Source organism: Aegilops tauschii, chromosome 6 (assembly GCF_002575655.3).
Source record: "Aegilops tauschii subsp. strangulata cultivar AL8/78 chromosome 6, Aet v6.0, whole genome shotgun sequence".
NCBI classification, from domain to species: domain Eukaryota; kingdom Viridiplantae; phylum Streptophyta; class Magnoliopsida; order Poales; family Poaceae; genus Aegilops; species Aegilops tauschii.
This window is the reverse complement of record NC_053040.3, coordinates 55,443,589-55,455,846: the sequence shown is the minus strand read 5'-3', so window position 1 is coordinate 55,455,846 and position 12,258 is coordinate 55,443,589. Positions and strand designations below refer to the sequence as shown.

At 46.8% G+C, this 12,258-nt stretch overlaps 1 protein-coding gene across 1 annotated transcript; it reads left to right on the top strand.

Moving 5' to 3' along the window:
- Window positions 1-10,972: 10,972 nt before the first annotated feature.
- On the top strand, window positions 10,973-11,958 carry LOC109771421 (F-box protein SKIP19-like). The gene is made up of 2 exons (XM_020330111.1): window positions 10,973-11,301; window positions 11,484-11,958. Exons 1-2 carry the CDS (start codon window positions 10,973-10,975, stop codon window positions 11,956-11,958), a joined length of 804 nt encoding a protein of 267 aa, XP_020185700.1.
- The last annotated feature ends 300 nt before the right edge of the window (window positions 11,959-12,258 follow it).

Sequence of the window (12,258 nt, the reverse complement as noted above, 5' to 3'; positions counted from 1 at the left end):
CCAAGACGTTATGAACGCTTGGCAATCACGTGCTGATGATTACTCCCTCGTTCAGTGCGGCATGCTTTACAGCTTAGAACCGGGGCTCCAAAAGCGTTTTGAGAAACATGGAGCATATGAGATGTTCGAAGAGCTGAAAATGGTTTTCCAAGCTCATGCCCGGGTCGAGAGATATGAAGTCTCCGACAAGTTCTTCAGTTGTAAAATGGAGGAAAATAGTTCTGTCGGTGAGCACATACTCAGAATGTCTGGGTTACACAACCGCTTGTCTCAGCTGGGAGTTAATCTCCCGGATGACGCGGTCATTGACAGAATCCTTCAGTCGCTTCCACCAAGCTACAAGAGCTTTGTGATGAACTTCAATATGCAAGGGATGGAGAAGACCATTCCTGAGGTATATTCGATGCTGAAATCAGCGGAGGTGGAGATCAAAAAGGAACATCAAGTGTTGATGGTGAATAAAACCACTAAGTTCAAGAAAGGCAAGGGTAAGAAGAACTTCAAGAAGGACGACAAGGGAGTTGCCGGGCCCGGTAAGCCAGTTGCCAGGAAGAAGTCAAAGAATGGACCCAAGCCTGAGACTGAGTGCTTTTATTGCAAGGGAAGTGGTCACTGGAAGCGGAACTGCCCCAAATACTTAGCGGACAAGAAGGCCGGCAACACCAAAGGTATATGTGATATACATGTAATTGATGTGTACCTTACCAGTACTCGTAGTAGCTCCTGGGTATTTGGTACTGGTGCGGTTGCTCATATTTGTAACTCAAAACAGGAGCTGCGGAATAAGCGGAGACTGGCGAAGGACGAGGTGACGATGCGCGTCGGGAATGGTTCCAAGGTCGATGTGATCGCCGTCGGCACGCTACCTCTACATTTACCTACGGGATTAGTTTTAAACCTCAATAATTGTTATTTAGTGCCAGCTTTGAGCATGAACATTGTATCTGGATCTCGTTTAATTCGAGATGGCTACTCATTTAAATCCGAGAATAATGGTTGTTCTATTTATATGAGAGATATGTTTTATGGTCATGCCCCGCTGGTCAATGGTTTATTCTTGATGAATCTCGAACGTGATGTTACACATATTCATAGTGTGAATACCAAAAGATGTAAAGTTGATAACGATAGTCTCACATACTTGTGGCACTGCCGCCTTGGTCACATTGGTGTCAAGCGCATGAAGAAGCTCCATGAAGATGGACTTTTGGAATCTCTTGATTACGAATCATTTGACACGTGCGAACCATGCCTCATGGGTAAGATGACCAAGACTCCGTTCTCCAGAACAATGGAGCGAGCAACCAACTTATTGGAAATCATACATACTGATGTGTGCGGTCCAATGAGTGTTGAGGCTCGCGGTGGCTATCGTTATGTTCTCACTCTCACTGATGATTTAAGTAGATATGGGTATGTCTACCTAATGAAACACAAGTCTGAAACCTTTGAAAAGTTCAAGGAATTTCAAAGTGAGGTTGAGAATCAACGTGACAGGAAAATAAAGTTCCTACGATCAGATCGTGGAGGGGAATATTTAAGTCACGAATTTGGCACACACTTAAGGAAATGTGGAATCGTTTCACAACTCACGCCGCCTGGAACACCTCAGCGAAATGGTGTGTCCGAACGTCGTAATCGCTTTCTATTGGATATGGTGCGATCTATGATGTCTCTTACCGATCTACCGCTCTCATTTTGGGGCTATGCTTTAGAGACTGCCGCATTCACTTTAAATAGGGCTCCGTCGAAATCCGTTGAGACGACACCGTATGAATTATGGTTTGGGAAGAAACCTAAGCTGTCGTTTGTAAAAGTTTGGGGATGCGATGCTTATGTCAAGAAACTTCAACCTGAAAAGCTCAAACCCAAGTCGGAAAAATGCGTCTTCATAGGATACCCTAAGGAAACCGTTGGGTATACCTTCTACCTCAGATCCGAAGGCAAGATCTTTGTTGCCAAGAACAGGTCCTTTCTGGAGAAAGAGTTTCTCTCGAAAGAATTGAGTGGGAGGAAAGTGGAACTTGATGAGGTGATAGTCACCCCTTCCGAACCGGAAAGTAGCGCAGCGCAGGAAGATATTCCTGTGGTGCCTACACCGACTGGGGAGGAAGTTAATGATGGTGATCATGAAGCTTCGGATCAAGTTACTGCTAAACTTCGAAGGTCCACAAGGACACGTTCCGCACCAGAGTGGTACGGCAACCCTGTCCTGGAAATCATGTTGTTAGACAACGGTGAACCTTCGAACTATGAAGAAGCGATGGCGGGCCCGGATTCCGACAAATGGCTAGAAGCCATGAAATCCGAGATAGGATCCATGTATGAAAATGAAGTATGGACTTTGACTGACTTGCCTGATGATCGGCGAGCCATAGAAAATAAATGGATCTTTAAGAAGAAGACAGACGCGGATGGTAATGTGACCATCTATAAGGCTCGACTTGTCGCTAAGGGTTATCGACAAGTTCAAGGGGTTGACTACGATGAGACTTTCTCACCCGTAGCGAAGCTGAAGTCCGTCCGAATCATGTTAGCGATTACCACATTCTATGATTATGAGATATGGCAAATGGACGTCAAAACGGCATTCCTTAACGGCTTCCTTAAGGAAGAATTGTATATGATGCAGCCGGAAGGTTTTGTCGATCCTAAGAATGCTAACAAAGTATGCAAGCTCCAGCGCTCAATCCATGGGCTGGTGCAAGCATCTCGGAGTTGGAACATTCGATTTGATGAGATGATCAAAGCGTTTGGGTTTACACAGACTTATGGAAAAGCCTGTGTTTACAAGAAAGTGAGTGGGAGCTCTGTAGCATTTCTCTTATTATATGTGGATGACATACTATTGATGGGAAATGATATAGAATTCTTGGAAAGTATAAAGGCCTACTTGAATAAGTGTTTTTTCAATGAAGGACCTTGGAGAAGCTGCTTATATATTAGGCATCAAGATCTATAGAGATAGATCAAGACGCCTCATTGGTCTTTCACAGAGTACGTACCTTGACAAGATATTGAAGAAGTTCAATATGGATCAGTCCAAGAAGGGGTTCTTGCCTGTATTGCAAGGTGTGCAATTGAGCACGGCTCAATGCCCGACCACGGCAGAAGATAGAGAAAAGATGAGTGTCATCCCCTATGCCTCGGCCATAGGGTCTATTATGTATGCCATGTTGTGTACTGGACCTGATGTAAACCTTGCCGTAAGTTTGGTAGGAAGGTACCAAAGTAATCCCGGCATGGAACACTGGACAGCGGTCAAGAATATCCTGAAGTACCTGAAGAGGACTAAGGATATGTTTCTCGTTTATGGAGGTGACGAAGAGCTCGTCGTAAAGGGTTACGTCGACGCTAGCTTCGACACAGATCTGGATGACTCGAAGTCACAAACCGGATACGTGTATATTTTGAATGGAGGGGCAGTAAGCTGGTGCAGTTGCAAGCAAAGCGTCGTGGCGGGATCTACATGTGAAGCGGAGTACATGGCGGCCTCAGAGGCAGCGGAAGAAGCAATCTGGATGAAGGAGTTCATTACCGACCTAGGGGTGATTCCCAACGTGTCGGGCCCGATGACTCTCTTCTATGACAACACTGGAGCTATTGCCCTTGCCAAGGAGCCCAGGTTTCACAGGAAGACCAGGCATATCAAGCGTCGCTTCAACTCCATTCGTGAAAGTGTTCAAAATGGAGACATAGATATTTGTAAAGTACATACGGACCTGAATGTAGCAGATCCGTTGACTAAACCTCTCCCTAGAGCAAAACATGATCAACACCAGAACTCTATGGGTGTTCGATTCATCACAATGTAACTAGATTATTGACTCTAGTGCAAGTGGGAGACTGTTGGAAATATGCCCTAGAGGCAATAATAAATGGTTATTATTATATTTCCTTGTTCATGATAATTGTCTATTGTTCATGCTATAATTGTGTTATCCGGAAATCGTAATACATGTGTGAATACATAGACCACAACGTGTCCCTAGTAAGCCTCTAGTTGACTAGCTCGTTGATCAACAGATAGTCATGGTTTCGTGACTATGGACATTGGATGTCATTGATAACGGGATCACATCATTAGGAGAATGATGTGATGGACAAGACCCAATCCTAAGCATAGCGCAAAGATCGTGTAGTTCGTTTGCTAGAGCTTTTCCAATGTCAAGAATTTTTTCCTTAGACCATGAGATCGTGTAACTCCCGGATGCCGTAGGAGTGCTTTGGGTGTACCAAACGTCACAACGTAACTGGGTGACTATAAAGGTGCACTACGGGTATCTCTGAAAGTGTCTGTTGGGTTGACAAGGATCGAGACTGGGATTTGTCACTCCGTATGACGGAGAGGTATCTCTGGGCCCACTCGGTAATGCATCATCATAATGAGCTCAATGTGACTAAGGAGTTAGTCACGGGATCATGCATTACGGTACGAGTAAAGAGACTTGCCGGCAACAAGATTGAACAAGGTATTGGGATACCGACGATCGAATCTCGGACAAGTAACATACGGATTGACAAAGGGAATTTTATACGGGATTGATTGAATCCTCGACATCGTGATTCATCCGATGAGATCATCGTGGAACATGTGGGAGCCAACATGGGTATCCAGATCCCGCTGTTGGTTATTGACCGGAGAGGCGTCTCGGTCATGTCTGCATGTCTCCCGAACCCGTAGGGTCTACACACTTAAGGTTCGGTGACGCTAGGGTTGTAGAGATATTAGTATGCGGAAACCCGAAAGTTGTTCGGAGTCCCGGATGAGATCCTGGACGTCACGAGGAGTTCCGGAATGGTCCGGAGGTGAAGAATTATATATAGGAAGTCCAGTTTCGGCCACCGGGAAAGTTTCGGGGGTTATGAGTATTGTACCGGGACCACCGGAAGGGTCCCAGGGGTCCACCGGGTGGGGCCACCTATCCCGGAGGGCCCCATGGGCTGAAGTGGGAAGGGAACCAGCCCTTAGTGGGCTGGGGCGCCCCCCCTTGGGCCTCCCCCTGCGCCTAGGTTTGGAAACCCTAGGGGTGGGGGGCGCCCCACTTGGCTTGGGGGGGAAGCCCACCCCCCTTTCCCCCTTGGCCGCCGCCCCCCTTGGAGATCTGATCTCCCAGGGCCGGCGCCCCCCTCTCCCCCTGCAACACCTCTCCCTCTCGCAGAAGCTTGGCGAAGCCCTGCCGAGATCCCCGCTACTTCCACCACCACGCCGTCGTGCTGCTGGATCTTCATCAACCTCTCCTTCCTCCTTGCTGGATCAAGAAGGAGGAGACGTCGCTGCTCCGTACGTGTGTTGAACGCGGAGGTGCCGTCCGTTCGGCGCTCGGTCATCAGTGATTTGGATCACGACGAGTACGACTCCATCAACCCCGTTCACTAGAACGCTTCCGCTCGCGATATACAAGGGTATGTAGATGCACTCCTTTCCCCTCGTTGCTAGTATACTCCATAGATGGATCTTGGTGAGGCGTAGGAAATTTTAAAATTCTTGTACGATCCCCAACAGTCCTGTGAGTCACCGGGAGCTCCGTATGCAAGCATCCTCATCGCTGTCGTGCATTTCTGGATGGAGGTGAATCCAAGTTTGCCGGTGCAATCTCTCTTGCATTTGAAGTAGTTGTCGAACTCCCGGATGGAATTCACAATCCTGAGGAAAAGCTTTCTGCTCATCCGATAACGGCGCCGAAATGTTCTGTCGCCGTGAAGTGGAGCATCGGCGAAGTAGTCGGATTAGAGCATGCAGTAGCCTTCGAGACGATGCTGGTTCTTTGCTTTCACCCGCCCCGGCGCCGAGCCACCTCACCGCGGCTTTTCATTGCTCGCCAGCAGCTGGGCGAGGGCGGCGAGCACCATGAGATGCTCTTCTTCCTGGACGTCGGCCTCGGCTTCCTCCTCCAGCAGCGCGGCGAGCACTTCCTCGTCATCCGAGTCCATCGCCGAGGTAGGCAAATCGCCGAACACCTTGCGCGCGGTGGGCGTGCACCCGCCGCTAAACTGCCCCTCCGCGGCCGGAAAAGGCGGCCGGAAACGCCCAGCTGGTGTCGGAGGGGCTGCCGCGGCGAACCTCTGCTATTTTTCCGGTGGGGAATGGCTATCTACCGGTGAAGGGCAGCGGGGCGGCGCCGGGATATACCTAGTGGTGGCCGAGAGCGCGGGGGTGGGAGGCGAGTCGGGGAAGAAAATCTTGACTTTTCACCTGACGGCATGGGCCAGCCGCGCTTTTCCCTTGCGTCGGAGCCCCCAAGCGCCCCCAGCGCGCCGGGTTCGGCCTGCGGCCGCCGGGCGGAAAAAGGGCCGAACCGGCGCTTTTCGTCGTCCTGGGGGCGCGACTGGGACGTTTTTTTGGCGCCGGCGCCGAAAAAGTCGCCGGGGGGCCTGTTGGGGGCGCGGCTGGAGATGCTCTAAGCATGCGTGCAGTAACTTCTATGAAAATAATATGATAATTTACACATCACGGAGCTGATAACTCAAATACATACACCATGATAACTTTTTGACCCGGGAATAAAGTTGTTGGAAACATACCTCCCGATAACTTTTGTGTGAATAGCACGGAAATATACGCATCATGGACCTGATGACTTACATACAATAACTTCTGTTCAAACAGAAATGATAATACGGCCAATAATTTCGGTGTAAATAGCATGATAATTTTTGATAAATTGCGTAGAAACACGATGATAACTTTCACCCGGGGAGAAAAGTTGTTGATAACATAACGTTGTAACTCTTTTTGTACATTTGATGGTGAATTGGTGATTTATGCACTACAGACATGACACTGGTAGAGAATAGGCCTTTAGTCCCGGTTCGCAAAGGCCATTAATCCCGGCTGTGCAACCGGGACTAAATATGCGCGACTAAAGCCCCCCTTTAGTCGCGCCTCTTACGAACCGCGACTAAAGGCTCGTCCACGTGGGCGCCAGGAGTTCGTCGGGGCGGAGGACCTTTAGTCCCGGTTCTCGTGGCTAACCGGGACTAAAGGCCTAGTTCGTCGGGGCGGAGGACCTTTAGTCCCGGTTCTCGTGGCTAACCGGGACTAAAGGCCTCCTCCGCAGGTTTAGGGTTTTAGCACCCCTAAACCTGGTTTTTTTGCGAATTTTTTTAATTTTTTTTTATTTTCAAATTTCTGAATTATTGTAACCTCTAATCTCTAATCACCACTCCTCATCACTGCTCAATTTATCCTCTAATCTCTAATCACCCCTCATCATTCCAAATCGTCTAACTTCCCGGACGGTCACCCATCCTCTTACTACTCCAGCCTGAGCACGCTTAACTTCCGGGTTCTATTCTCCCTCGTTTCCAAGTCTGCACTTGTTGTTTTCCTGACAATAGTAGGATGTCAATTCTATTAACCCTCAGGAATTTAGCTTGAGCATGAAGTGACACATTTCACTGTTTAAGTTTGAAACTATTGTTTTAAAAAACAATAATTATTTAGTAACACTAATATTTCTGGAATAATTAGTTTGACCATTGTTTGACCACTGTTTGACCATAGTTTGACCAGATTTGACCAAAATTTAAAAAAAACTGAAATAATTATTTAGTAACACTAATATTCTAGAATAATTAGTTTGACCATTGTTTGACCACAGTTTGACCACAATTTGAATTTTTTTGAATTTTTTGCCTCTCCAGATCTTAAAAGCCTCGTATCTTTTTTTTGTTAGGTTTTTGAGGATTTTGAAAATGTTTAACGGGGTTCCCTCGATTAAATTCGGATGTAACTTTTCGAGTAGATGATTTTTCATATAAAAAACTTTTTCATCCGAGTTCGTATGCAAAAGTTATGCCCATTTTAAGAAATTCCAGAGAGATTTTGCAAATAAAGTCGAAATTCATATTTGTTAATTTTCCCAACAACTAGACCACATATCACATGAGAAACTTATTTTATTTTATTTTTTTGACATTTCCATCATTTTCTTTTGGTTTTTCTAAAACTAAAAAGGCGGTCCATGGGGGGGGGTAGAGTTTGATGGGCCCTTTAGTACCGGTTCGTGCCATGAACCGGTACTAATGCCTCAAATCCCATTAGTACCGGTTGGTGGCACCAACCGGGACTAAAGGACTAACCTTTAGTCCCGGTTGGTCTGGCCAACCGCGACTAAAGGCCTTCGGGCCAGCCTGAGGACCTTTAGTCCCGGTTGGCCAGGCCAATCGGGACTAAAGCCCCTCCCGTCCGCCAGCTGTCGACCGAGCGCGCTGGGCCTAGATAGTTGGTCGCGGGTCTCCTCCCGAACCGCGACTAAAGAACCCTTTTGTCGCGGTTCGATTATTTTGGGGACTAATGGGGGCGTATGGAAGCCTCTTTTTCTACTAGTGTGATGACTTAGATATATACTCTCTCCGTCCCAAAATTCTTGTCTTAGATTTGTCTAAATACGGATGTATCAAAGCCATGTTTTAGTATTTGTCTAAAAAAATTGTTGAAATACCCTCAATAACTTCTGTGTAAATAGTATGGTAATATACGCATCACACACATGATAACTTAGGTACAAAACACGTGGTAACATTTGACCCTGGGGAAAAAATTGTGGAAAATATTCATCGGTTATCTTTGTGTAGATGACATGATAATATATGCACCGGAGACCTGATAATTCACACGCGGTAACTTTTTAACATAGGAAAAAAATTGTTGGAAGCAAACCTTGAATTACTACTGTGTAAATGTCATGATAATAATATGCCCCAGCGGTGAAGTAGTATAATTCTTTAGAATGTGAACAGAAATTGTGTGTTGGCTAGTTGGTTATTGGGCTTTGTGTAAGCCCTGCAGCATCAAACGAGGGAGGGCTTGAGTTCGAAAAAAGGTAAGAAAAAACTAACTGGGAAAAACATGGGGAAGTGGGAGGCTAATGGGACGAGAGAAAAAATTTGGGAACGCGAAAAAAAGGTGGAAAACAATACTGGCCGAGAGAACGTGGGAGGTGCGAGGGCAATAGGGACGAGAGAAAATTTTGGATCGAACGCACTCGGGCCTCCTTAGACGCATCCAGCGAGCTGGGCCTCGCTGGCAGGATCGGTTGGTATTTTTGCAGTCTGTCACACGGTTGACAAATATCACAGTCCATATATATATATAGCAGCGAGATGCCGGGCTACCTCTCTCTGGAGAACCTAGTCGCGTTCGTGTTAAATTCAAACGAAGTCCAGCGCTACTCCGTCCCGTCAAGAACTGAGCACACGCAGGCCGAGTTGGTTAAGTTTTTCTTTGTTTCGAGAACGAGTTAATTACTGCTAGGTTAATGCAGAGGCTTTACATTTCCGAGGAGACCGTCGATTGAGCTTGCGTGGTTTCAGATCGATGCATCCACTCCTGCGTTTCGCCTCCTCCAGGTCTCACCGAAGATTTTTTTTTTAAATAAACGAAATTTTATTCATTAGCAATAACCAATACATCGTTTGTGAGAAATGTTACAATTTCACTAATAGGCTTCTCAAACCAAACCGAAGTCGAAAAAAATCTAGCTAATCTAGCAAGTTCATGTGCTACTTTATTTGCCTCTCTATTACAATGTTCGAATTTAGTCATGATAAAATCACAAGCATAGTGATAGCAGTCATCGAAGATTGCCACCGCCGCTCCCGCTGACTGTCCTCCGTCTTGCATTGTCTCAACCACCTTCAGATTGTCAGAGTTGATGATTAGGCGATTACATCCCGCCCTTTGCGCTAAATTTAGGCCAAATTTGAGAGCTAAGGCCTCCGCCATGAGAACGTCCGCACAGTAGTCTATCTTTCCATTCCCTCCTGCAATAAACCTACCTTTGTCGTCTCTCAATACTGCCCCCATCGTACCCTACAGCAAAGAGGCGTCAACATTGAGTTTCACAAAGCCCCTAGGAGGACATTGCCAACCCCTTTTTTATGGACACATTTGAAGATGATGCATTTACAAAATTATATGTAAGAGCTATGATCCCCATTAAGATCTGAGTCGCATTTTGAGTGAATTCCTTATGCACTAATTTCCTTCTTTCCCACCATAGATACCAAGCAGAGATAGCTACTATTTCTCGAACATTTTTCTACCCCATAATGCGCAGATCTTGATCTGGAAGAAGTAATAAGTATTCCAGTATTGCCTCCCCAGCACGATCAATCTCACAAGCTCTCTCAATAATCATATCCAACCCTAACCTTTTCCAAACCTCCTTCGCTTTTCTACATAGGAAAAGCAAGTGCTTTGTATCTTCTGCACCCTGGGAGCATGTAGGACACAAGGGTGAGACCTTCATGCGTCTATTAGTGAGTGTTGTCCGACATGGAAGAGTACCATGTAGTGTCCGCCATAAAAATATTTTGACTTTAGCCGGACAAGATAACTTCCATATCTGACACCATATAGGGTTACGTGTGCTCCGTCCCATCCCGTTGGAATATTTTAGTTTGCTCCCATACTGATAGTTCCACTCCACAGAGTAAGCAGACCGTACCGAAAACAGACCATTTTTCGTATAACTCCAGGCAATAAAATCTGTCATATTATGTTGCGAAATTGGTCACCGAAGAATTACTTTGTACTACTGCCATGGCCAGGCCCCTCTTCTTCCCCTCTAATTAGATGTAGTTAATGCTGGGTAGTAGTATTTGGCGTAGAACACGACGGGGCGCGCACAGCGCACGACCCCCTCCATTCCCGCGCAAAACCTTCGCTCTTCTCCAGTCACCGACCGATCGCGTTCCTGCTAATTAATCGCCCAACTCTCACCCTTCAGCTACCCCGGCAAACCCCTAGGCTTCAGACACTTCTATAAACTGCATCCAAGAGCACAAACGATGAATCAGATAGAGCTCCGCATCTTCCCGGCCGAGTTGATCAACACGCTGCATGTCGGCCTAGGTACGGATCAACTTACAGTGATACTCCTCTTCTTCCCGGCGGAGTACTACAAAGCTTTTCGGTCCTCACCCGATTCTTACTTATCTGAATCCGTTCCAGGTATCCTGCCAAATGGACGTGGCACCTTCGCCGGTGCCGCCGGCCCGGGACTGGTCGGAGCTTCCCATCGACGTGCTTTCTTTCCTCTTCACCAAGCTCGGCGCCATCGACGTCCTCATGGGTGGGGGCCTTGTGTGCCACTCGTGGCTCCAGGCGGCCAAGCTGCCCGACGTGTGGCGATGCGTGAAGATGGAGGGCCACAAGTTCGTGCGGAGGTTCAAGTATTCTGCCAGACTGTTGGCGATGGCCAAGGTGGCCGTCGACCGCTCCGACGGGCAGCTTCAAATGTTTGCGGGAGAGCGTTTTGTTACCAATGAGCTCCTCATCTATATTGCTCAAAGGTACGTACTCAGTGTCAGTGAAGTACTAACTACATTATTTGTGTCTTTTTAATTAGAGTTAAAATCTTAAAAGTATCCGTCACTAAACATATCTGATTCCCTTTCCCGCAAAAAAAAAAACATATCTGATTCCCTGTTTAGTTGTTGAGTACTAACTACAGCCAGTTGCTAATCTTATATAGGTCGCCCTCGCTGAAGAGTCTTTGCCTCAAAGACTGCCACGACATCACTGACGAAGTATTCATCGAGGTGATGCAAAAGTCGCCTCTGGTAGAGCTGCAGTGTCTTGAGGTCGCCGATATTCAACTCTCCAATCAAGGGCTGACGGCCATACTCGACAACTGTCCTTGCCTGGAGATCGTTGATATTTACAATTGCTGCGAGATCGAGATCGACGACGAAGAAGTCCTGCGAGCAAAATGTGACAGGATCAAGACTTTCCACATGGGTAACCAATGGGACTATGCAGCCGATCATGGTTATGATTATGAGTACAGTTATTATGACATCCATGACACTTATTATGATTCTAATGATTCCAATGACTCCGATGACTCGTGGTCATCAGAGGATGCAAGCATTGAATCCTGGACTACGCCAGAACCGATTTCATCTAGTGAAGTGACATGGATGCACCGGACATTGCTGGCCCGCTAGTTCTTCGGGCTACTATAATCTAGTAATTATTCTGCAAATTTAAGTAATGTTGCCGTTTCCTTTTCACATATGTCTATGCTTTGGTGCTTGTTAAAATTTAATGTCGTTGTCGTCGTCGATTAGCTTTGTCTTTTGCTGCTGGAATTTTAGAGGTACGAAACTGCTTTGTGCATGACATGCGTGGCCGATATTGCAAAATTTGGCGTCGTCCTACAGTTTGCTTCCTCACACGTCACGCACATGACGTCGTGTAGCCAGCTAAATATGCCTCCCACGCCGCTCTACCCCTGCGCAGCTTTG

Coding starts and splice junctions, on each gene's coding strand:
- LOC109771421 (XM_020330111.1), top strand. CDS start 10,973: ATGGACGTGGCACCTTCGCCGGTGCCGCCGGCCCGGGACTGGTCGGAG. Junction 11,302..11,483: donor CTCATCTATATTGCTCAAAG/GTACGTACTCAG, acceptor AATCTTATATAG/GTCGCCCTCGCTGAAGAGTC.